Source organism: Nylanderia fulva, unplaced genomic scaffold, assembly GCF_048542155.1.
Source record: "Nylanderia fulva isolate GAGA-0341 unplaced genomic scaffold, ASM4854215v1 Scaffold1, whole genome shotgun sequence".
NCBI classification, from domain to species: domain Eukaryota; kingdom Metazoa; phylum Arthropoda; class Insecta; order Hymenoptera; family Formicidae; genus Nylanderia; species Nylanderia fulva.
In genome coordinates this window covers 8,264,752-8,292,393 of record NW_028189192.1, presented here as the reverse complement: position 1 = coordinate 8,292,393, position 27,642 = coordinate 8,264,752, and the positions used below count along the sequence as shown (strand labels likewise).

The following is a 27,642-nucleotide window of genomic DNA, read 5'->3' as shown; positions in this document are numbered from 1 at the left end:
ATTTTAACTACTTCCTCACTCGATACGATTTTACTGGCTCGCGCGACCGCGAAGGACGAGGCTCGTCTTTTGAAAAATCGGCGTAGAAAAACCGATGCAAACACACTGTGCAGCGATATCGATGATATAGTTTGAAAAAAATGAAGTGTCACATCTCAAATTGTGTCAAATTATTTTATTAATAATGAAATTTTATACAATAATCAAAGTAAAAAAGTTTATAAAACATTAATCCGATCTTTTTATATTGTATAATAAAATATATTTTATCATTGTTGGGGCAAAACTCTTAAACCAGAAAATATTTATGAACAGCAAAAAATATATATAAAAATTATTTATATGTTTAATATATTCTTATGTTTTATCAATGAAGCTAGGACCGACTTAATCAAATTATGTATATAAATTAAATAATTGCTATCTTTTTGGTACTTTTTTTTGATTAATTGGATGTATTAGAAACGTTGACGTTGGAATTGACGGAAAAAATTCCGAAGACGTAATTATTTGCATCATTTGATGTCGGAAAGTCCTTTGCGTGAACTTCCAACAAGTGAGCACGAAGTTCTTTGGTAAAATTCGTGCAGAATGGCTTCGACGTCTTTCCTTTGCAAAAATCGCAAGCATAAATTGTCTTACCTGGATGTAAATTTGTTGATAGTATGTGCTTTCGAAGATTTTCCTGCGGACATAACAATTAGCCATATATAAACACAGACAATGAATATTATTAGAATCTATAATAGCGACTGCTATGACAATTGATATAAAAATCTTAGCATCAATATTAATATTCCAATAACATTTATTAGACAAGTCAAGCATGTTTTTACATAGCTTTCATATGTCCAATAAATTCTCCAAAACTATACTGTCGCTATTAAAATGTTATTTAAACTAAAAACACATATAAAGGAATCTTTCACAAGGACTTGACGTAAAAAACAAAATTGCTGCGTTTCGTGCCGAGCTGAATTTTTAATTGAATCAGCTTTCCGTTCGACAGTGGATATCCATTGGTGACTGAGGAGTCTGTTCGCCGCAAAACCGGACGCTCGCGTTTATTGGCTACGCCGTTGGCGCATTTAAAAGCGCTTTATTCTCTCGGTCTAAGTAGCCAGTCGTAGTCGTAAACATCTTCCTACCAGGAGAGCTTATACGAGCCGTTGATGGCAACGGCAACATCAAATTTAATTTCCCATAAGTAAATCTTTTCGCGAGCAACGCACCATGACGTGTGCAAATTAAGCCTCGTTCACACCGCCGTATGGGTGGTCCCGCGGATTTGATGCGACACGAAAAGTTGTGTGTGTTGTTATGAAAATTTAACATGACTATTTGATTAGGCTGACCGATTTGGATTTCCACGAGTTAAGTTTTTTCACACAATAAAGTAGATTATTTTAGCTAGAAAGATGCACATGACTCGTTTTTACGACTGTCATAGATAATAAAAGAATTTAATTAATAATTTTTGAAGCGTCATACAAGATGTTAAAAGTCTTATATACATATATATATATATATATATATATATATATATATATATATATATCTAAAGAAAATCATTCTGCAAAATTTCAGTTAGATGTTGACGTTATATATCTTAATAAAAAAATTATTTGTTATTTTTAATTTGTATCGTGAAACTATGAAAATATAAAATTCTTCTTCATTTTATATATAGACTGAAAATGAAAAATATCTGCTAAATGCATTGAGAATCACTGAAATGAGTTTATGTCGCTATCAAAGAGAGACACGAAGACTCGTATGCGAGTCGCATCCCAACTGAAGCTTCAAAGAACATTAGCATACCGGCCGTTCGATATGACTAGCCTGTGCGTGTGTGGGCATCCAGTGAGCACAATTAACTCGTTATCTTATCGCGCCTCGGCGGCAGCAGCGGCGCGGTCCAAACGTTAAGGTGTACTTTGCTTAATTTATCATTGAGAGTCACTGGCAGGACAAAAATTGGTCTACGTCGGGGACACGAGAACAAGTCAACCTCGATGTAAGTTGAAATTTCGATTGACGTCCATAAATATCATATTCGCGGGAAGATATGTTGTATGCGTAGATGAATTGCGCGCGAGGAATTTTTCAAAATCCCATTCCATGCATTGCTGCTATCAAAATTAAATTGAAGAAACGTGTTAAAAAAAACTATTTGTTGAAGAAGCTAGTGTGCACGATTGGGTTTTGAAAAATTTCTCTTGTCAGATGTTTGAAGAAATATATATGACACAAGCGACTTACCAAAGTGTTACTCGCATAGGAACAATGGCGACATTTGTATGGTTTGGAGCCTGTATGCAATCGCATGTGTCTTCGTAAGTGAGAACTGATTTTCGTCTTAAAATTGCAACCGTCGTAAGTGCAAAAGTGAGTTTGAATCTTCTCGGCGTTTGTAGAATCTTGATGCCTCATCCTATGTCTGGAATTAATATAATTACTTTAAATTAAAATAATTATCATTGATAATCGGCAATCGTAAAATCTTCTTGCAAATTCGCGCAATTTTATGAAAGCGATCGTTACACGATCCGTTCTTTCCGTTAATTAGACCCTTTCGGTGTTGAATCCACTGACGCAGGCAATTAAAGCATAATGATAAGGATTTACGTATCCGATATGCACGATTATTACCATTAAATGAAAATTCCCATTGGAATTGAACGGATGCGAAATTTATTGAAGCCAATCGAAGCATTTTATGAAAGTCTGATTAACGCCCAAGCGCTAATACCGGTCAACGCAGCTATTAGCGCCAGATAAACTTTCTATATACCGAGGTAAAGTCGATATATGTACCGTGCATCTAATCTTGAAAATATATCTGTCGGGGCATCATAGCGATGTCACGCATGAAATAATCGTGTTGCCGGAATGCTCGCAATAAAGAAAAGTAAGTATGAGTTTGCCATCGAGAAGAAAATTTTATGAGTAAGGAGATGGAGAACATCTGAAATATTTCTAGTAGCAGGGGCATTTTCAACGTGTTCAAGATTTACAAGAACAAGTCAGTTCTTAATAGTTGTTGATTATGATCCAATCGACATTTACCTAATTGATCTCATTAAAAGACGCAGAATCTGCACTTTGTTTAGCCTGGCTCTTCATTAATCCGTTCCCCCAATTTTTGTAATAACTAATTAAGTCTGCAAATGTATAATTAAAATTAATAGTTATTTCTAATGAATTGCTTAAAATTTGTAGAAAATAATTGGTGCGAGTTTTCGCCATCCTCCTTCGCTCTGGATCCGAAATACCTTGATCGCAGAGCGTGAAGCTTAAACTATATACGCATACATTTGTTCGGGATGGAAGACGCGAGATCGCGTCAGAGATATATCCTCCCCTCGCGTAGGGGTGTTCCTCCTCTTCCGTTTTTCGCAAAGTTCATTGTCGCGGGCCGCGGTGATTATGAACGATGCGATATGCGTGCGCGATATTACGGGGCAGCCGCGTTGCTCGGTCGGGCTACGTGTATATCAGGTTTGAGATGCGTGACACGTTTAATTAAAATCCTGCGTGATTTATTCTCGCAGCGAGATCGCGACAGGGAGGAAAGGACTGAGAAAGAGAGAAAGGGAGGGCGACGAATGGACATATATACGCGGAAGAGAAGCGTCGCGTTGCTGGAAGTGAGAGAGTCCGCGCGATATATACTCTGCGGTTGCGTTGAGTTCGACTCACGTAGTAAGTACTCAATTCGCGATGAAATATCGCGGCGACCATCGCCATGCGCGGACGATCATAACGGGTTGCCCGCACTTAGCCGGTTGCTGCACGCAACTTCCGCTTTCGTGGTTCTCCATCTCCATCTTTCTCTCGCCATCAAGACGGCGCCGCGCCGTTCCTCTCGTATCTTCTCACCTCTCTCTCACTCTCTTCTCATCTCATCTCTAGCTCTCGCGACATTTGTATTTTCTCTCTATTCTTCGAAAGCCGTCGTGGAATGAAAAAAAAGAGTCGAAGAAGACAATATTTAGTAGAGACGTTTCGCCCGCTACGTTAGTCTTAATAAGGTTTGACCTTGAATTAACAGCCTTGATTGAATACTGATCGAAAAAAATTTAGAGACTAATCGATGCAAATTTTTATATTTTGATGAATGGCATAGATAAATGGATTATGCTATATTGAACTTTTAGCAAATAGATTCAGTTTATCTAAAATCTCTTAAATCTTTTAACGGTCAAGCGCTGTCATTTAATAACTTTCAGCTTTTATATGTATTTGTCAATATTCCATTTTCTATAAGTTTGCTTTTTACAAAATATCACACATATAGGATCAGCAAAGCTGAGCGGAATGAAAATATCTCATGCGATATCTCTGAATGAATCATTGAACAGTGAATTAATTGAAATACACCGAGCGTCGCGCGAGCGTCCAATTGTGAATCTTAAAATAACTGGAGGGAATAAATCTAAGAGATAAAATAAAAGACGGCAGGGTAAAATGAGCGAGTATCGAGTAGGCCACATTCCCCGCGCGCGCACAGAGATGTATAATCGGATTTTCGATAAATTACTCTTTAAATTATATCCTCCCCGTTGTCTCTATCAATAATCCACGAAGATTGATTCTTTCGCTGTCCGCGTCCTCGTAATTACGTATGCGTAACGGCGCGCGACGCGAGTACTTGCGTCCTCGCAATTAATTTTCCGCTTCTTCGAAGACATCGATCATACATACGCGAATCGTGAGCCGCGCGATTAATGGCACAGGAATGCGTCCCCCGACCTCGATTAAAATTAATGTCAATAATATCGGCAGTCCGAGAAGTCGGCCCTTGCGAGATGGAGCCGTGGATCGTACGCGGACTGAATTATTAAAAAGATATATCGAAACGCATGTCATCTTGACTCAACATCCGCGCGTTTCGGCGATAGCTGACGGAATCGAGTATCGAGCGTTCGTAATGTAATGTAATTTACGTCGTTGCACTGTCTTTTATTACGCATTTGCATTCACAAATCCGTCTTTTCAATTTTTCTTTACGCGTGCGCATATTGGACATTTTTCTCATGAAATTAATGGTTTACAATTTATATAAAATTTAAGATTTCGTAATTTTGTAATTTTTATTTAGACTTGGGATAGTTTATTTTATAAAAAATGTATAGCTTGAAGATTTTACTTTTTTATGTACATTCAAGATGTACTTTGAAATCTTTGAGACTGTGTATATGCGAGAAAGAGAGAAAGAGAGAAAGAGAACGAGAGAGAACAATAATCAATCCAATATAATTTATTAAACAGTAATAATCGATATATTTAGCATCTTACTTACCTGTCCAATTGTGTCTTCGTTTTTGCAGCATAAGAGCAATTAGAACAGGGATATTGTTTCTCGATGTTGTCATGAACCAATCTTCGGTGGCTTTTTAATTCAGATGCGCTACGAAGAATCGTAGGACATCCCGGAAGTCCACACTTGTACTTTTTACCAGCGTGACGTAGTATGTGCTGTCGAAGGGAATGTCTAAATAAAAAAAACATGTATTATCATTATACATGTAAAATAATTTTTTTTTTCTAAATTACATAGCTTTAAAAGGTACGTAGAACATATTTCCAACTATAAGTTTCGCTAATCACTCGCTAAAAATTTCTTCTTACATCTTGTATCACAAGCAGTAGATGTAAGTGAAAAACAAACGGTAAAATGAAATGTCTTTGCAACTAGAGAATTGAATGCGCTTTTAAAAAACATAAAAAACAAAAATCACCTGACCTACTTTCTTTATAACAAAGAAACATAACAATAGTTTGAGACATAACAATAGTTTTGCTAAGAGATGCTGCGACGCAACTTGGAAACGCGTCGGTGGTTTAGGATTTTTGGACTATTGCTATCGGCGCGGCGTGTCGCGAATAATGATTCCGCGGTGGCGAGAGAGTCCTTTGGCGCTTTCGTGAAATTCACAAGCTGGTAATAAGACAGCACAATGGTCTCTCGCGTATGCTTGGTGCGCATCGGCTCGTGTAAACGGCCGATCGCAGCTGTTGCATCTTATATCAACTCGCCGCTGGTGGAGTGCAACGCACAGGCACCGCACTTTAAATAGTTTCTGTCAGGGGGGTGACGATCTATACGGTTAGTGAACTTGCTGTGTGTTGCGTTAAGTGAGTTAACAAGAAGTATCGAGGCCGGATCTAGTCCTGAACGTTGCCGCGTGCTTCGTGCCGCACGCGGAATTTCCCATCCTTTAAGAGCAGTGAAATACGCGAGTGCAATACGGCTGCTTTATAATTAGATGGAAACGAACATTCCGTTCTCCGCATCGTTTCGAAGCAACTTGAATTAGCAGAAGCCAAGCCGAGAAACTCGTAAATGCGATAAACACGTGGCGGCACTTTTAATTAACGGCCGACTCGCGATCGCGAACACGAGAAATGTGCATCAATCTGCTTGACCACTTGACACACCTTAAATGTGATGCGTGTCATTAATGCAAATTAATGCAAACATACATTTTTCTGACAAGATCAACCAAATAATTTTATTGTTTTAATATACAGACTCGTTTTATATGTTTGCCATTAATATGTCATAGGTTCATTCTAAATAGTTTTTTTTAGGAAAAGATTCAACATTTTATAAAAAGTTGAAGCTATAAAGATTCGGTTTTTTACATATATAAATCAAGTTCATAGTTTTAAAAACAAACATGTATACACATGTATAAATGTGTATAATTCGGCATCAAGCACAGTACATATGCGTGTTTTACAAAGAACTCCAAGCAGAGAAAGGTACATGTGTTTGTCGCAGAAATCTAATCCAAATGCTTTCGTAATATTATCAAAATCGCAACGAACACGGCGAGTCTCAAATCCCGACAAGGTCGGAAGAAAGAGAACGAAGAACACGGACTTTCAAGATATCAACTCGACAATATAGGTACATATATCGGGGTTAATTCTCGGAGCTTTCTGAAGAAAAGAGAGAAAACGAAAGGAAGAGAAGAAGAAGAAAAGACTCAGAAGCCTATAAAGATTTTGGTCATCCTAGAGACCTGCTTATTCAATTGGCTACACGAGTATCTATATAACCCGCCGAGTTTTATAATAATCAGGATATACACACCCTCTCGCACGAGCCTACGGACACGAGCTTGCACCTGCGAGCCAGGTAGTCCGAGGTGAGCTGCGTGTCTGGACTCGCTGGTGGATACCTGCGGTGCCTCCGTATGGAAACAGGTACGCTCTCGCGTGCTTACGCGAGAGTTTCGCTTGCGTGCGGGACAGTGAATAGAGAGGCGCAGAGGTGAGAGCCGAATAAAGATAAGAGTCAGAGACGTGTGATCTTACTCCGTCATATCGGATTTCGGACTTCCTCGGCAAAGATGTCTCGATTGGCTAATCCGGGATTGTATCGTGCGGCTTCTGTTCGCCGTGTTTCGCCGCGACCTTTTTCTTTTTACAAAAGTTATGACAGAAAATTAACTGAGAATTCTAATCGCACGTCGCAACGTGTTGCAGCGAAACTTTTTAACGTAAATATATGTGGTGAGAGAGAAGATGCAGAACATAGTTAATAAGCTATGCGACTTTTTAACAGTTCAAAAATTCATAGTTGCATAAAAGGCATCTAAAAAAATATATTTTTTGACATTTGAGATGTTGACAAGTTAGATCCGCGGAAACATGTTTATGATGCGGTTGTTTCTTTTATGTTATCTAAGAATCATGATCATTTATAATAATAATCCAAGCACTTTTTACGACGTACAACTAAAATATATTTTGCAACTCATTTTGTTGTAGATATATTTGTTATAGATATACACAACACAAAGTAATGTAAAAACGCTAAATGTTTACACAGATAAACAAATTTGCGGTAAAAGTGTGAGTGTATAAAATCTCACATTTTTCGTTATTCAGTGAAGATTCTTTAAAATACGCTCTGCGAAAATGTTAAACCCTGCTCAACGCTAAGCTGTTTGGCACCGTAATGTTTGAGGGTTTATGTCCGATGGATTAAACATTTTTTCGGCTGCTTTGATTATACGATTATTTCGATTGCATCTTTTACTTTTTTACATACATATGAACTCAGCATATGAATATCACCCCATGTATTTTATTGTTTGTAACTCTTAAAAAAATTAGAATCTATAAATTGACAATTGCAATAATTTATTTTTAATTGAAATATAAGACAAATCTGTACGTCAACGATACTTTTTTATTGTATAAATATAAAAAATGAATTTAAAGTTTTAAATAGAAAATTGTCTCGTATCCATAATATCGGGGACATTTTTAACAAGAAATATAAGTTAAGAACTAAGAGCTCAATTACAATTCCAAATAACCAATTAGAAGATATATCCGATCCGTAATACTATGAAGCAAGAACTTGAAGCAAGAATGTTTATACGCATTTTATTTCGTGCGACGATCGCGAGATTCATGAGGAAGAAGCATAATTTAGTTAGCCGTGGGGAAACGATTGTTTCTTGTATGTTCGTGGCACGTTTCATACACCACGGAAATAATAAAATCCTCGTTACAATCAAATCAAAAAAATTACTCGTGGATCGTTTCTTCGAAAGAAATTAATGACAAACGTGATTGTATCAAGGTTGCTATAGCAGTGGCCGCGATTCAAGATTCGCTTCATGAACGTCGTAATTGCGCTGAATTATGATAGTTGAAGTATCCGAAGACAAGACTTTTCCGGTGGATTGAAGTCGGCGATAAAAGTGACAGAGAGTAACGCGATATACATGTAAAGTCATATTTTCTCACATCGCGTTGTGACGCCTCGAGAGATATTTCTCTCATAATAATAACGCACTCTCGCAAAGGAGAACGCGAAATACATGGAATCTTACTTGGTATACGCATATAGTGCGTAGAGTATGTCAGTTTCCATGTATATACTATCAATTTCCACGAACAAGCTCATAAGTTTTTAATTGCTCAGCGATGTAAGAGAGAGACCCTTAATCTACTTGATATTTTTTTCGAGTATTTTTATATAAAAAAGAGAGAAGTGTCCTTCAAATTTTCTACAGGTGCAAAATCTTGCCTTAAAAATTCGCATACAATGAGACACGATGGAATGATACAACATTATATCACTTCCATTTGACAAAACATATAAAAGAGTACTTTAGACACCTGAAAGTTATAATAATAATCTGGCACAAGCGAGAGCAAGACGCAGGAGTCAATCTCACGCGAGAGCTCAGATCAAGCGAAAAGTGTAAAATGTACCGTGACCGTCATCCATATCGATCGCTCGGTACAGCCGGCGCTTGAATTATGACATTGAGAAATCTCGCGCGCGAGGCTAGGCGAACCAGCGCATGAGACCCCGCTGGAATTCTGATAGAACAGTATTAATATCGGCGCCGGTCGGAAGCGACGAGACACATTGATGCGAGAGCGAGAGACGACTAGATGAGGTAAAGAAGGAGGAAGAGGACAAGAAGACGAGGAAGGTGGAGGTCGAGTCTTCTCCGTCCGCGTTTTTCGGTGGAATGTCGCAGGCGTGACAAGAGGTCGTTAAGAGGAGCTTCGGATGCTCGATTGGGCAAGCGGATGCGGTCACCGGCGCGGCGGATGATTTAGCGCGCGACGTCCGCCGTCATCTCGTGAAATACGTACCGACCGCTATTTAAAAGTCTAATTCGTGTCGCCGCGTGATCGCCGTTACATCCACGTCGATAAACACTGACGCACGAGAACATTTTTTCGCGGAGAGAGAAACTCGTCCCGCGTCGTGGGGAGACAACCGCGATTTCCGGGCGGCCTCGTCTGGTCTCGACTCGCCACACCACGCGGACCACCGCCTCCTCAGGGTCACGCAATCCCTTCGGTGGATCGAGCGTGTCACCTTGTTGCCATTAAACGATTTGACGACTTTATAGCGCCTCGCGAGAATTTTTCAAGCTTTTTATTCTAGCCGGACCTTGTTGCAATAAAAGCCACGGCCGAAGCTTAGGTTTCGTTTTATCTCACGTGCTTTCGTCTTGATCGCGGCCACTTGGAATCGCACGTATCAAAGTGATGCAAACGTGTACACGAGTTGTCTTCGTGTCTCAAATTTGGGCTAATAGCTTTTAACCGACTTGTGAAATATGATTTAATATAATTCTTAATAATTTTTGAACGCAATAATGATGCAATTAGTCACTATAATTGATCGCATTTTATCATCAATATACATATATATTAGATATATTTTTAGATTGGGTATTGCAATGTAATTTATAATTTTGCGGAATATATAGGTATTTATTTTATTTGCTAAAATCTATTTCTCGCATATCGAACCATCATTATAAAAAATGTAACAAATTCTTCCTAATTGCCTAAGTCATGTAATTACTTTATCATCTCATATCATGTACGTATATCATATCAAAGTGGCTTGAACAAATTTAATATATACGTTAGCTGCAAGAATGTACTATAAAGCGTATGTAAGTAACTATGATGCAATGAAAAAAATTGAATAATATTTATAGTTTCAAACGACGATAATTTTACAATTTTTGCTCTGTCTAACGAGTCTGTAAATATATGTTGGTAATTCAACTTTATGACCGCGAAACTTCATAAGACGATTAAGATCTTTGCTGATATCCGTATACCTATACAATTAATAAGGAAGCAAAAGTTAGAAAGACTTAAAAAAAAAATAATGCGTTGAAAAATTTTAATAAATATTTGTTTCTCTTCTTTTTTACACACGCGCAAACACACATACGGAAAGAAAAATTGAAAAAAAAAAAAAATAAATAAATAGAAATGAAGAAAACGCCAAACGTTTCTCACAATGCTCGATCGAAAATTCCGAGTCTGAAATAAAAATGAGCAAAGCATATATAGCAGTCTCGCTAAAAAGATTGGCTCAGTCAGGACTGCTCGTCGGTCTGTATATAGCGATCGCAAACATGTATAGCATGAGGAGAGTCAAGCAAGATATAATGACGTATAGGTTAATACAGCTCTTCTCTCCCCGATCGCTCTGGGATGGGAATGGCAGAGAGCCACGGTTCTGAAGCGAGACCGTGTACTATGCGAGAGGAGAGATGCGGATGGGAGCGAGCGAGCACGGGCATTAATTAAAAAGGTTGCGCATTAAAATGATTTGTTTTAATTGGCTGAACGCGCTGAGGTATTTATGGCCTCGCGGTCCTTCGCTCGATCTGTCGGTCTGCGGCCTCTACAACGAACGACCCCGCGTCGTCTTCTTCTTCTTCTTCTTCTTCTTCTTCTTCTTCGGCCCCTTGCGGCCCTCTTTCTTTCCCTTTTCGCCTCTCTACGTCTCTTCCCGGTCTCCAAGTCCGCGCTCTAGTCCCCTCCGCCCCTGACCTCTTCGATTATCTCGAAATCGGACGATCGTTCATCCGGACCGACGCGAGAGCTAAAAGGTGATTCTCTTCTGGCGCGCGGAGAACCGAGGGCGATTCATAAATATCCGGCCGCGACAAGTGGATCTTTATTACTGCAAATGATTTATGCATGACTTCGCCGTATTGTTCGACTTCGACTCGTGTGTCACTGACACATCCTCGCGTTTAGAACCGCGCCGTGTCATCGTTTTATACTTTGCTTTCGGCTTTGTCCGCAATTTCGGTGAATTGGGCAAAACTCGAATGACGAGGTATAAATCAAAGATCTCGGAAATAGAAGAAATTCAATAATTACAATCCTTGTAACTTATGAATATCGATTCATTACGATTCAAAGGGTTAATCATTTTTTTTGTTGATATTTTTACTGAGAGTGCAAGGATGAAAATTATATATGTAGTAGACTTTGCGGTGTTAATTAATATATGTAATAAAATATATAAAGATTCAAAATATGTCTTGAAATATAATTTATATATATATTCTGTGTGAAGAATTTCCTGCAAATATAAATGTGTAAAAATAATAAAAATGATATAAAAGCGAATATCATCACACGCGCAGATAATTAAAATTAATGATACGATTGTTGATATCCATTACGGGGAAAAATTATAAGAATATAATAAAAATATAATGTATATAAAAACGAGATAAAATTCACGCGTATATACTCGGAATCGCGCGTTCGCGCGCAATGTATTATAATCTCCCTCTATTCTCCGTAACGAGAAAGTCGGGGGGGAAAAAAAGCATCGATGGAATCTAATGAGCAAGGAGGTAGAGATCCCGATGGCTCCACATCGAGCTCGTACTTCGCCATGATCAAGATCAGCCCTCGACGAGAGGAGAGATACGACAGAGGCAAAGGAGCGAGAAGCGAGAAAGAGAAGAAACGAGCGAAGATATCGGCGAAGAAGAGAGACAAATGCAGGTGCAACCTGCACCGGTGCAGGACGGACGTACGGACGTACGAGCGGACGAAGGTGGGATTGAGTTATGACAGCGTTTGCTCCAGGGGGCCGGCTCTGGACCCGGCGAAGCGGATATTCTTCTTATTCTTTATTTCTTCGTCTGCGGCCCCGCCGTAGAAACCGTCGGCCATGCATCACCTTCGGTTCACTCCGGTCCGGCCTCCTCTTCGGCATCGTTGCACGACCACACCGCCATCACGGTCCATCACGATCCCACCTCAGCCATCGTCCTGGCTGGAATCGTCGATTCCACCCACCTCGGCAGGTCGAGAGTGCTCGGCCAAGTATTTACGTTTCATGCATCGTCTCGTCTCCTCCTCCTACTTCTTCTCCTTTCTTTCTTTATTTCTTCCCTTTGTCTTTCTTTATAATCAAATTAAATGATCTAGACGACTCTCTTTGTTAATTGCATCTCAAGTGACGCTCTCGAGTGGGACATGATCTTTCAAATTTCTCTCTCTTTCGACAGGGCTATGATAATGTTTTAAGATTTCATTGAAAGAAAGAAACTCCGTGAGAGAGACCCAAATAAATAACATTTTTCAAAAAAATATGTATGTATGTACATATACGCACTCATTTAAAAATATTTTCTTTATCTTATTTATTCTCTTTGTTGTAAGTTAAAAGTATTAACTATGTAGCTTTATCCTATAATTTCATATAATAAAAATAATTTCCTATATATATCAAGTCTTTTATTTCTCTGTTACTTTATTTTCAAACTTTTATCAAATTATTTATATATTTATTTTAATAAACTTTTCTCTTTTGAAATTAGATCGCTACGGTTTAATTGAATATATTTATTTATTATGAAAAAATTGCCAATATCAAATTTGCTTTTAAATTTTGCTAATTTTTTTCGGAGAATTATCATGCGTATCGATTTCATCACTTTCGCTACTATCGCGCCGTAAAACCGGTTTGATCAATGATTCACGAGCATTATTATACATGACTCGTTTTACGTAAAAGTAAAACTGAAAAACCATAAATCGATCGATCAAGATTATCGATTTCTGGAATTTATAAAAACAGGAAGCTAAATCACATGTACGCAGTGGTTTTATCATTCAACTTTTTGAAGAATTAAAAATTGTTCAATTTTCCCATATTGTTATATGTGTATAAACATTGTAAAATTATTTAACTGTATAATTTAACTGTATAAAAAAATTAATGAAATTGTTATTATTCCAGGAAAATACGTTTGTCGTGCAATAATCGCAATGAATTGGAAAAAATGATGCTTTCGAGAATACGATATCCTCTAATCGGGGGTAAAATCGCAAATCACGATAAGTTGTGTCGTCCGCGCGCACATGCTACTCCCACCGAAAATAGGTTTCATTAGCGCACACGTGACCGCGCGTCGGAATAACTCGGAATTAACGCGAGTCTCCCAATCAAAGACGGCCCCGCCGCGCCGCGCCGGAACAAACAAAACGGAAGTTCGTTCTCGGCGATCCCTCGGGAAGGCGGTTGGTTAGCAAGCCGGCATTGGCGCGCTGATGCTGAAAGTCGAGGCAAGAGCGTCTCTCCAGTCTCGCCGCGTCAGGAAGATTAGGGGTTTGCGGGAGGGGGGAGTGGAAAAGGAGGGAGGCAAAACGGAAGGGTGGTTAACGCTTCGCAGTCGGGGCTCAGAATAAACAACAATATTATAACGCGAGCTTAATTGCGCCAGAGGGCTCGGTAACGGGCGCATAAATCGGAGTAGTGAGCGCGCGCCCGCGCAACTACCCTTATCCTCTATCTCTCTCTCTCTTTCTCCTTTTGTCTCTTTATCTGTTGCCGCGACCGCCTGTGCCCTGCCCTGCCGTGTTCCAGGGACACGTAGCAGTCCTCCACGAGCCGCCTTCGGAGTAGGATTCATTTACAATAAACATGTCCCCCGCTAATTTCGTCGGCGGAAAAGAACGTACCTCCGGAAGAAAGGAGCGTCTTAACCACAATATACGTTGATGCTTTCCGCTGCTCTTGTTTCGAAAAGACAATCGTCTTCTGTAACAATCCTGACGGAATCCCAATCCAGTCCACGAGCTTCATCTTCATCGCGAAACTGGTCGATGATAGCTACCAATTTACACTCAATTACCGTACATTGATTTACCGATATATACACGCGGTTAATTCTTCTTTCTCCTTTTCGCGATTCGAAAGATCATCAATTACGCTTTTATTTGTTCAATGCGACATTTTGATAATATGCCTTTTCAATGATTCAGTAACGGAAGAAAAGAAACAGCCAATATTGACAATCTATATTGGCAAGCTATAATTTAAGATTTGTTCGGAAATTTGAGGAGATGTAATATGCTTCCAGTCATCATGCTACGAAGCATCGCGGAAAAAAAATAAAATTTTATTATACATATAATTATTAATTATAATTTAAATTGTCTTAATACGTTGCATAATGATAAATACATATCTTTTATCGAAAAAATAACCGTATAAAAAATGTAAATAAATTTTAAATTTTACATAAAATATTCTACAAAAGATACATCAAATTCTGTTGCAAATGCTATCGTAAATTATAAAACAGAATTTTATCGTGTACATCGATAATATTATATTTTGTTTATATTATTTCTGTTAATTTTTGTCCTCGTACTTTATTTACGTAATATATTGTATGTCGGTTTTCACAATGTGGCATTCTTATGAGGGACTTTCTAACAGTAAGCCGCGTTTTGTAACCATTCCCGCCTGCACTCCACAAGTGCGGATTCCACGACGAAATGTCGCAGTGGTAGCCGAAAAATTTGGACGCGCGAGGAAAGCCGGCGCTTGTGGCTTGGCGGCGTTTCAGCCAACCGTGGGTAAATGTACGAAAAGAGGAGGCTGAGGAGGAAGAGATGAAAAAAAAGGGTAGAGAACACGGAGGGTTAAATAATATAGAGAGTGCACGCGGGCGCGTGTAAAAAGGCTCAAATTATTGTTTTCGAAACTCTCGAAATTGTGCGTGTAATTGTTCTTCAACACTTGTAACTCTCTAATTTAATTAAGTCTAGTCATAAAATATAGAAATATATTTTATAATAAAATAAGTCATATTTAATTTTTTATTAAAAATCTATAAAGAGACAATTAAGTGTATTAATATTCATAATTGTGTATATTAATTCTAGTAATACAATATTACACGCGATATGCCACTCATTGTTATCTACATCGCATGATGTAAACTCCTCAATTAACATCCCTAGAACGGCGAACGGTAGAAAAAGACAGTCTAAATTTACGTGTGTCGCCCGCTATTTTATCCCACTATCCCGAAATATTTTCGATTGCGCACTCTTTTTACGATTCCCAGGAGCCTCCGTACCCATTGTACCCAATGGATAATCCAACGACGGAAAGAAAGATAAAGAGCTGGGTACAGCGATGCAGTCAGAGAGCCGGGAAAGAAGGGAAGCGAAACAGAGAGAAAAAGGAAGAGAAAAAGAGAAAGGGCGATGGGATATCGCACCAGAGCCGAGCAGAGAGAAGGGCCACGTTAGAAGAAAGAGAACGGAGAAAGGTAGAGAGAACGAAAAGGGACCGAAAGAAGGGGTAGCTAGAGGGAGGGAGAAGGGTGAGGGTTAGGATAGTTAGCGGCCGGGCGGCTATATGTACGCGTCCTCGACCGCAGGCCTGTTTTATTTTATGAATCGCAATATTTCACGCGACAACTGGACTCGCGGGGCGGCCACCACTAAACTGTCTGCATATACGGGGCCGCGTGCTTACCGCGTGCTGCTACACCACACGTACGACGCACCACCATCGCGTCGCAACCACCACTGTCGTCGCCGACGCCGTCGCGTCGCGTCGCCACCACGTGAGCAGCGGCATATATGCGATGCACTACTTATTGCTAGACGTAAAAGTCTCAAAACAATGTTTCCAAAATTCGGATATCAATTTTAATATTTGTTGTTGCATTTATTCTTTTTCAAGTTCAGTATCTCTCAGCTGATTTTTTACGTTGTCATAGATAATTCATTAAAATTTTTCTATCTTATATAAAAATTTGATGAATATAAAAGAAAGGGAAAGAGAGCAGAGAGAGAGTTAAAAACTAAATTTCAACAATAGCTTGCCGCGCAAAAACATTTATATAATAAATTTTGTTTTATTTAATAATTCAGACTAATTGTAAGTCGATATAGTTTTGGTCTAAAAACTCTAAAGTCGATCCAGGAAATTACGCGTTGCGAATGCACGATCTACAATATTAGCGAGAGAGAAACGTTTCACCGATGCATCTAAATGCAACGAATGCGACACAATGTTGCCTCATTGTTTCGGTACGAAAAGAGGGCGATACACACATACACGCAAACATTTGTTTCTTTTTTTCCATGCGAATCCTCGAACAAACTTTACCTCGTCGGAACGATCTATGAGATATATTGATTTTATGGAATATGTCAAAGTGCCTACGGGACAATTTACAAAGGCGACACCGCGCGTTAATGATGCCTGATAAAAATAATTGTCAGAAGTTAGTGTGACTCTATATTTGAAATGACCTCGTTATGCTAATTTTTCCATTAAAGACACTGTAGATAGAAACTGTAGTCAATTAATATAAAGGACTATGTTTCAAGGTGAAAAAATTTAAATAAAATATAATTAATATAATAAAATATAATAATGATTATTAGGTCATTAATTAAAAGTTTTTTAAATGCAATTAATTACCAAATTCTTAAATATAGCCAAATCAATTAAAATAGCGGAACTAAATCTGGCGTCATCATTGCAAATATAAAAGTTAAATAAAATTAATTACAAACAAAATTAAAATCGAATGCTAAATAAGTATAAAACATGATTAAAAAGAGATTATTTCCTATCGTGATCGATCGTTACTAAAGAATATGCAGGTAAAAAAAAAGGATACAACACCTTTATATATACATATTACAGATTTGAGTTGGTAATTTGAATTTCCGAATCGAAGGAAAGCACTGTACCCTGCCATCGCATTTTCCCTTGAAATCTGTCGTCCGACAGGAACAGGATATCAACCAACGGTGAGGTTCCGCCGATCTCAGCCGGCATGCCTATCTATGCGTTGTTTACCTGACCAGATACGGAGGAGGTGGACGCGCCATTACTGCTACAGAAGATAAAAGATACGCTCGCGCCACGCCGCGGTCCATATATATAAATACCTCTGGGGATCTCTCGCGTATACGTCGTGAATCCGTGGAAGAGAAGGTTGCCGGAGGTTGGATAGGGTCCGAGAACGAACAGGGGAAGAGTGAACGAAGAAGCGAAACGCATGGTCAGTAGCTCGCGTATGTAACATACTATCTTGAATATGCGCATACATCGCGAGCCGGCCACGTATTCTGAGAATCGGTTAGGCGATCGAGTGCGCGGGAGCTGCCCGTCTCTTCGCGTAATTATCTTCTTTCTTTCTTTCTTTCTGAATTCCCTTCGTTCGCCATCCGGAGCGCGGCGCATCGTGCTCCTTTTCTGTCCCACACGGCCGCCGCCATCGTCACGTTCACTCCGATATCTTTTATTCCCGCGCTGCGTCGACCTTGCATACGCGACTACGCGAATACGCGTCTTATTTTACAGGTAACGAACTCCTCACTGAGGAGAAAGGGCATATCGTGCTATCGCCTAAACAGAAATACCCAACGATCGATCGCTGGATCTTTTATTATAAGATGATCCAATTATTCGTATAACTGTCAAGTCACATCAAATGGCAAAAATCTGTGTTAATAATATGACAATTAAAATGATTATGTAAAAAAAAAAAAAAAAATTATAACGGAGAAATCGAAAATTTCCGAAAAAATTGTTAAATGAGTAAGAATTTAAAAATTATTTCAAGTTCAAAACTTCTTAGTTTCAATACAAGATTTTTCTTTCGTCATCATTACGTTTCTCATGATCTTGGAATAATAACTTGTCGCAGGACATTACTCTTTCACGAACACGTTTCATTTTAGAGTTAATGAACGAGCTTGCCAACTGACCCTTGTAGAAGATGACGCATATACTCCCCCTTTGCGGGTCCTCCTTTTTCTATTACAAGGCAAAGTGGAAACGACAAGTGGAGGTGGTGAGAGTTCTAATCAAGGTAGCTTGCTGGAACTTCTAACTCCTTTCGCTCGGAACAGGATGTCGAGTTCCAGGTACGTCGATCTCGCGTTCCAAGCTACAGTAAGCTAAGCCCTAAGGAAGATTATAGGATGTCTGCATAGAGATGGTCCGAGTTTGCACGGAAGTGATACCAGGAGTCTTGTCGAGATGAGGATGGAGAATGATTTTCGAGGATAAGCTGAGTTGGATCGTAAAATTAGTCGATTAAATCATTTAAAGACTCGTTGAAACTTTATAAAACTAGTTTTGATTTTCTTGAAACGCTACCATGTATAATCGCAATTTCTACGATAAAATACACGAAGATTTATATATGTAATCTGCTTGTATTAAATCAAATTTTCTATAATAAGATTAATTATATTTTTTATAGTATTTTATCGTGCAGTAGTATAAGATTATTTATTAGATAGTAGTAATTGGAACAGTGTCCATCAAAATTTCAAAACAATTTTCGAAATAATGTAAAAGCTTGTAAAAAATTGTCTTAAATAAAACGAACATGGACCGCGAAAGGAAAAAGCTTTGAAGACGAATCAGCATTGGAGAAAAGAAAAAATATCAGTACGTTGGAGGGTGTAAAACTAAAGAATAACTGAACAACAACGTAATCCCTCGAAATGGTCGGAATCGTGGCATTAAGCGAAATCCTCATGACTCGAGTTGCATGTTGAGACTTTTGCTCGGTCATTCGGTTTCGAAGCCGTTCGGATAGGAGAATAGGATGGTAGCTGAGTGTTGTAACAGAAGGTAATGCGTGTATACGAGAAGTCCGAGGAAGCAGCGAAAGCGGAGGAAAGACAGAAAGAGAGCAGGACCGAAGTATTAATGTATTTGCTTTATAGCAACCGCTCTACGAGCAATGGTTTAATACTTATGTCAACCGCGTGCGCGTCATCCGAGTTATACACAAATACTATTGCAGCAGTCATAGAGGCGCATACGTTAGTATTAAAGGAACACGTGGTATATATCCGTCGTAATGCGAGCTTGTTAAATACCAAAATACGCTGGCAAGCACATGTGTTTTTCGTAATCTGGCTAGCAACATGAGCCATTAATAAAATAACACCATTTTAATATAAAATAACACCATTTTAGTGATTTTATATATCATTAATTAGAGGAATGATATCTCAATTTTTTGTTGTAGATTGATTGTAGATTAATGTTATATTCGCAGATCAAATGTTTTGTCGGAGAGACATATCAATTGATTATTAAATAGAATATTGTTAGAATTTTGTGTATGATAAAAGAACTCTAGAAATTCTCTATTTGATAATCGATCGATACCAATAAATTTTCTATTAATCTATATATTTTAATTATTAATATGTTAGCATCAGAAAAATATATAATGTCTACTATTGCGAGCTATACAGTGGAGGTCTGTTAAATAGTGAAATGAGCGGTATATATATTATTGTTATGAGATGTTAATACGACGCCCGTTGTCGGGCTAGGGTGTGTGTATCTCTTCTTTCTTCCCGTTTCTCCTTTTCTCTCTTTCCAGTTCGCGACGTCTTACGTTCGTCTCGCTTCTTTTCTCTCGTGCATTTTCGATCCGCTCTACCTAGTCTCCTCCATTGGGCTACGCTCCTTTATTTTATAGTTATGCAGCGAGGACACTTTTACTACGACCGCGCGAACATTTCGCGGTTCCAGCTCGCGGCGAATGCTTTTATTGCCGCGGACGTTTTTGCATCCTCTCCCTTCCCTCCCACTTTCCAGAATACGATGTCCTTTATTTATTACAAAACGGTCACGCTGCAGAAGAATAGCGCGCAGTCCATCGAATAAAAACAAATCAGAGAGAAGAAAATCAAAATAAGTAATACTTCGAATAGTCTATTTCGATCGTTTATATAAATCAATTTAAATAATAAAATATTCCATTTCCCCATAAAATGTAATTCTGACACGTTTACATCGTTTTTTAATCGAGAATATATATGCGTTTTCGTCTTCTGCGAATAATACGTGATTTTTTCTTACATCGGAATCATTAGACAAATGGAGCGAGAGAGAGAGAGAGAGATTACAGGGAGAAAGAGAGATTATAGTACAAGGTAGAAATTTACGTGTATAAACAAACAATTTTAGAATTTAAAGTAGCATTATAGACAACACGATGGCACACATGAACGTTAACAAACGAAAAAAGTAATAAGTACGTTACTTATGGAACAAAAAACATTAAAAAACATTAAAAATTAAAATTGGAATATGCCACTTACTTTGTATAAAAACCTTCCGTGCACTCCGAACAGATGAAGCTTCTCCGACGGCCAGTTTTGTCCAGAGATCCTGGTGACGAGGAAGCACATAGCTTTTGATGCGCGATGAGATCCGCTCTTCTCGAGAATGAGATTGAACACTTGATGCAGGAAAAGGGCTTCTCTCCAGTATGTTGTCTGATGTGATTCCGTAGCGTAACTTTCGCAAAAGCCTTTTTACAAATCGGGCACCAATATTTCGGTAATAACTTGTTCGAAGTAGATGTTCCTTTGTCAATTGAAACTGTACCAACATGAAGGGCTTCATGAAAAATGAATTCACTTCGAGAATCCGTTGAAAAGATGCAGTCATTGCATTTCCATTCTTTTTTCACGTCTATTCTTTCAGTCGTATTGGATTTATTATTCTCGATACAATTACCTTCTCGCGTATGTTTAGTGACATCTTGCGACAGGGCAAACTGCATGCCACATCGAGGACATCTGTTAAAAAAAAAATTACAGAGTACAAACATTATATCAAAATATTTAAAAATATTGTAAAAAGTCGGAGACAAAATAAATATTGCTTTATTCTACATAGGCTAACTATAAAAATTGTATAGTATTAATAATTTGTTAAATTACCTGTGACAAAGTTCTGGATGATTCTGGAGAAGATGACTTTTGTGCGCTGCAAGACTTGACTGTTTTTCGTCGCAATGAGGACATTTTCGCGTCACGATTTCCAATAGTCCTTCTTCAATCTTGCGCGCTTTTACAACCTCTTTGTGACTAGAAGTTCTTCGATGTACTACTGCTTCTTGGGCGGTGATGAAATTCATCGAGCAGAAAGAGCAGAAATATGGCGCCGGTTGAGTAATCTCTGCGACTTCATTCTTTTCTTTGTCCTTGGCGATGTGACAGATTAATTGATGACGTTGAAGCGCAACCAAGGATCGGACAATTTGGGGACACAGATCGCATTTGATACGTTGTTGATATTCATCTGATGCGGTATAACTTGCGTCGTGACCGGTCTCTTTGGCATGTAATCGTAGCTGGAAATTGTATCGGAATTGCCGATTGCAACTACCGCAAAATAATGCTTCTTGACGACTAATTACGATCGGCACTGAGCCGTTCATCATCGATATCACATCGCGATGACTCATACTCAAAAGATGAGATTCCATCATCTTGCTGTCTTCGCACCAAAAATCGCATGAATTACATCTATATCTACCACCACTCTAAAAAAAAAAAAAAGAAGAAAATATATATAAAAATCCTTCGAGTATCCAGATGTATTTATTTTTTAACAAGTATATTTTTTTATTGATTCTCTATTTAGTGTTTGTATGGAATAATAATTTATCAACAGGTGCGAAAACTGTATGCATGAATTTATACATGTATATTCCAAAAATTAAAAAATAAATACAAATGTTTTTATGCTTGTCGCCCCTCGCCCTATCTCCCAATCGATCAACAACTTACTAGTTTTAAGGTCTTGATGTGAAGATCAGAACGCCAATGAAGCAAGAACGTTTCCTCGGTGTTGCAGTAAAAACGACAAGGAGCGCATTGGAAAGGGCACTGTCGTACTACATTCGCTATGTTATCCAGCAGAAAGCGACGTGCATTTGGACTGCAAGGATTCACTCCTGCCACACGGCAATGATAATGGGAAAGCAAATGTTTACCCATCTGAAGCCTCTTTACGCGCGCGTGGCACATCGCACATGGGACAATCTCCTTGTCTCTTTGACGCAAACCTTTCTTAATTTTCTTTTGCTCGGGTACGTCTGTCGTCCTCTAATAATATAATATAATTAATCAAAGTATTGTATATCGTTTGTTTTAAAAGATAAAAAATAATTATTTATATCTCTTATGTATAAAAAAATATAAATGTATATACATATTAATTAATATTTGGATAATTTCTCCGCTCTTGTGTATGATTTAAATATTTTCAAAAAACAATGTTATATCTTGTAAAAAAAATAAACAAAATTTTCTTAAACTTCTAATAGATATAAGTTAGGTATAAAGATATAAAGAAAATAAAGGGAAAACTTTTCACAAAAAGAAACAGCGTTATAAAAACTTCAACCGCATCATATAGTTTTCATAGACCGAGAAAAATTTTCTTCTAAAAAGGAAGAAAAAATATTTAAGTAAAATATAATCATATAATTGTGTAATCTCAGTCTAAATTAATAATTTTAATAAATTAATTAAAATTTTTAATTAATCTAATGTAACAGAATAAATGACATTATATTTTATAAATAATTGATTTGTGAAAAAATTATATGATACGAAAAATATTTATGTCTTGCATTAGATGTATACATTTGCTGTAATAGATTTAAAAAATGACAATATATGTATGTGACAACAACAATTAACAAAGTAATCTGAAAAATAAAAGAGAAAGAAAAAAATAGATGTACATGTTAGTTTTAATCGTGTTGTTGAGAAGTTATTATACATATTACATATATGTATATATACATATATATATATATACCGTTGTGAAGGAAGCCTGCCTACGAGTGGACATTCTTTTGCTCGCGCGCAACTTTATTCTGCGCGGTAAATGGAGACCGTCGTCGATCTCTTTAATGCTCCTTCTGGCGTGCAAAGCAGAAAGCACATGCCTGTTGTAGACCAATCGTGAGGCAAGCTTCCTGCCGCAAGGAATGCACCAATATCCCGATTCGATATCCGTTCGTGCACCCGGTACCCATTTCCCTCGCGTGTGTTCTGGCGGTGGCTGTCCGGATGTGTTCTTGCTCTCGTATTCCTCGATCTTCTGCAATGATCGATGTCTCTTTGTCCAACAAATCATCATTGCTCACACAATAATCGCTTAGGCTCACATCACGTTACATATACATTTATATTACCATGAATATGAATATACACGAAATAATTTCGTGATGGGAGAAAGGCAAGAGATGAATATATGTAATACAGTAAAAAAATAAAACAAATTTTCGTATACTGTTTAATATATGTATTTTATGACATAAAATAACTTATAATCCTGAAATAATTTTTGTTTCCTACCTGCGATGTCTCCGTAGGTTTCCATTTGCCACCGGTATACGTCGGCGGTGGATGTTCTTGATGATCATCGTCAGGATCCACATCCTCCTCATGCATATGTGGCATGTCCTGTGGCAAATCGCCGAGTCCAGGTTTCCACTTTCCGCCTGTATGATCTCGCGGTGGACGCTCCTGATTTTCACCGTCGTCAGAATCTGAATAGGAGTCATCTTCCCCCAAGTCGTCGTCTAGCATGTCATCCTCAGATTCGTCGTCCTGTTGGTACTCGAAATCATATCTCGCTAGCTCCTTGTTCTCGCTATTTCCCAAAGCGAGATCGGCAAGAATGGTGTCGTCCAACCAATTCTGTTGATCCGACACTATTCGCTGAGGATTCTCCTGCCTCTTTCGATCGGTTGGTTTGAGGGATTGGATGCATAGATTATCAGTTGGATCGTCCAGATCGCTGACGGCAGGTGACATACTGTGAAGCTTATCCTTCGCGCCAACATCCACCTGATTTTTTTCCTTCTTTCTTCTATTCTCTTTTTTAAATTTTCTATTATTATCCAGTAAAATCGGCGCTCGTCGAGGATTTGATTTTGCGCTGCTCTGTAGCTCCAGCGAACTAAAGAACGCGTCTGCGTTTAAAATTTCGGGATAGGATACCGTCGTCGGCGTCGAAGGTGACTCGTGAACAGTCTCATTTTTATCGTCAGGAGGTCGACAACCTGATCGACGATGCCGTACATAATTGTCGAGACCGTGTACTGTCAAATTACATTTGATGCAAAAATGAGTATCATCATCATCTTCGTAACCTTCCATTGATTAATTTTTATGTAAAACTGAGCTGAAATAATGAAAGTGACAATTGCTATTAACGACACCCCCTATATTAACTTGAGAGAGAGAGAGAGAGAGAAAGTGTGATAATTTTTAAGAAAATATTTATTATTGTAGGCTTCAAAAGCCAAAGTGTGAGATTTTATAGTTGAATTTATAACTGTGTAATGTTGTTACTGTTTTAACCATGCAAATAAATCTTTAGCAAAACAAGCTTTCTCAATTTTATTTCTCTTTTTTTTTGTTCTTTATCTATATCATAAGAAATATTACACACATACATACAACATATACGTAATATCATCTTTATCTCTTTGCTTGCGGTTATATTTCTATTTTTTATATTATAAAGAATATTATATAGATTAAATGGCATGGGTATATATTTATCAATATGTAATACTATATACATATGCATATCGACAAAAAATATATATAAATTTTTTATATACGATTACAATTATTCTTGTAAATTCAATTTTATTCATCTTCCATATATTATTTGTATATATTATTCCATATATATATATATATTTGTCAAATTAATTTAAAGTGTTTCCTATATAATACTTTGGCACTTCAAAAATATTGCAGATAAAAAACAATAAAATTTAAACAACGCGTTCTAAAAGTAGAAAGTTTGGAAAGAAATAGACAATTAAAAATCTTGTTATTTCGATAACGCTCTCGTTAAAAGAAAAAAGTGGTGAAAAATGTAAGTATAAAAAAAAAGCGTTTTTTTTTTAGGTGTTATTTGGTTGATTCGATAGAGAAGGAATTCATATTTGAGCGTATATGCAAGATCGCGGCTTGCAGTGAATTCGGGAATCGTTTAGCTGTCATACCCCGATCACGCGTCACACTACAACCGCGTCATGGACAGCTCGCTGAGGACAATCGCGTTAGCGAACCGCAGTGGGCAAATTGAAGGTCCGATATTCGCGCAGCAGAAGGGAAACAAGTTGACGCTTCGCGCGGGCAGGAAGATCGGTCGATGCCGCTTGGCCGTTATTCGGACGACGACACTTCGCCTCCCAGTCCTGGCCGCCCCTCTGCAGCTCTCTCTCTTTCCCCTTGCCCCCTCCCCACCCCCTTTCAACCGGCAGCCCGTGCGCGTCCTCTGCATCACCCCCGCCCTTGTTGCGCCCTTTCTGTTTCCCCTTTCCGAAGTCTACGAACCGGCGGCGACCTCCGTCTCTCGTCTTATTAAGCGGAGAAAACTAGCGAATGAAATTTCCATCCGAAACACGCTCATCGGTGTCCTACCCTTTCCACCCCTTCTCGCTCGATCGGCTAATATCCCGGTTCCTGGTTTCGTTGTCGTTTGTAGTTTACCTTTGACGTGACTGAAATTCGATTTGCGTACAGTTGAGAAGTTGCAAAAATGTTTTTCTTACGACGCGAACCAACTTAGCGCCCGGGTTAACCGTCCTCGATCGAATGCCGCGTATCACGCGTGCTCGCATACACGGAAGAGACCGAACGAGCCCTTTGTGGATTATTCCTTCGTTGCCGGTGTACCGCTGAAGAGAAAACTTGGAATAAAATTTCACGAATTTTTTGTAATTTGTTCTTCCGATATCACAAACTATATATGCCATGGAAACTGTTCAAGCGAGGCAACGTATTGTAATTTTATCACACGCACACGCGCGTTTATACACCCGCATATACATATTCAATAATGAAGTTTCTCATAAATTTTTCAAGATATATTCATATGATTATAATTGCGTGTACGAAAAAATGTCGCGCAAACATAGCTGTTTTTATTTTCAATTCGAAATAATGTATTTACAAATCTATGTTCAGTAGAAAAATATTAGAATATACCTCGCATACATATGCATATTGTCTGATAAAATTAATCGATTCTCTTTCAAAATTTGAATTAATTTGGAAATTACTTCTTTGAATAAAATTAATGAAAACACTCATCGAGTTAAATAAATGTCAACTTTAATTCGTCGAATAGCATGCTTTTAACAGAGATGACGATAAATATCCTTGTTATATATTCGCATTAATTACAGAACAAATAAATGAAACAATGTTGACATTAACTGCAAGGAAAACATGAAGCTCGATAGATCAAAATAAACAGATTTTAATTAAAAGACAGGATTAATATACGACAAATTAGATCTCTCGAAACATACACGATTCTGGATAAATCCGTCGTATCATGTATGTAACACGTGTACGACATTAATAAGGAGAACGATTGGCGCGAGTATTGTGGAGGGTAGATGAACCAAATGGACAGATTTACCGAGATTTACGAGTGTTTGTCAATAAAAAACACGGATAGCCGTTAATTGGACGACGCTCGTGAACATCGCTGAGACATCGATACGTCAATATAATATCCATGGTTGACGCATCACATGGCACTTTCAGCTAACTCCTCGTTGATTGAGGATCGTTGGCAACTAATCCCTAATTACGGATCGCAATGTGTGGAAAAAGGACGCGCACCTGCTGCCAATAAGGTTCGCGTAAACGCGAGATTGCTCTTCGAAATAACCTTACGATTTGATCGCAGAGAGAGAGAGAGAGATGGGAAAACATGAAAAATAAATACTTGTTCAATTATCGTTAAAAACGAATTTTTTATAATTCGTTGCAACATGGATTACATCGCAAATTTTGTCTCGATAAAATATGTATTATATATATATCTTAATATATTAATCTATTTGTATTATCTTTCATTTCTTAAATATGATTTAACACGTACATATATACGATATAAAAAGGGAAAATTGTAAACTATCCTATATGAAAAATAGAAAATTACTGTGTAATGAAAAAACTAATTTGCTAGAATATCGCATGTAATTTAATTATAATGCACACCCAATTTATGTTAAACTGAAAAGACTAAAAACGCAATTTCCACGAGGAATAGCACCCAGTCTTGAATCATCATCACTAATCTGATTGGAATGATCGAGGGTCCCGCTCTCTCTCTCTCTCTCTCTCTCTTGCTTTTAATGCTCGCTATAATTAACAATAATCAGCGCGACC

General features: G+C 38.1%; 1 protein-coding gene across 5 annotated transcripts in view; it reads right to left on the bottom strand.

Annotated features, from left to right (window-relative positions):
* Window positions 1–239: 239 nt before the first annotated feature.
* The window catches only part of LOC114945779 (uncharacterized), a 37,164-nt gene continuing 9,761 nt past the window's right edge, over window positions 240–27,642 (bottom strand). For 3 of the 5 annotated variants that reach the window (XM_029322085.2, XM_029322086.2, XM_085481153.1), the window contains exons 2-9: window positions 23,788–24,619; window positions 23,246–23,548; window positions 22,207–22,524; window positions 21,355–21,959; window positions 20,728–21,210; window positions 5,306–5,497; window positions 2,263–2,440; window positions 240–685 (exon numbers count right to left, since the gene is read on the bottom strand). In XM_029322085.2, coding sequence (XP_029177918.2) covers window positions 446–685; window positions 2,263–2,440; window positions 5,306–5,497; window positions 20,728–21,210; window positions 21,355–21,959; window positions 22,207–22,524; window positions 23,246–23,548; window positions 23,788–24,594 — 3,126 coding nt within the window. In that variant the 5' untranslated portion in view covers window positions 24,595–24,619 and the 3' untranslated portion in view covers window positions 240–445. The remainder of the gene's footprint in view (window positions 686–2,262; window positions 2,441–5,305; window positions 5,498–20,727; window positions 21,211–21,354; window positions 21,960–22,206; window positions 22,525–23,245; window positions 23,549–23,787; window positions 24,620–27,642) is intronic. The other 2 variants (XM_029322087.2, XM_029322088.2) reach the window with 2 other exon arrangements.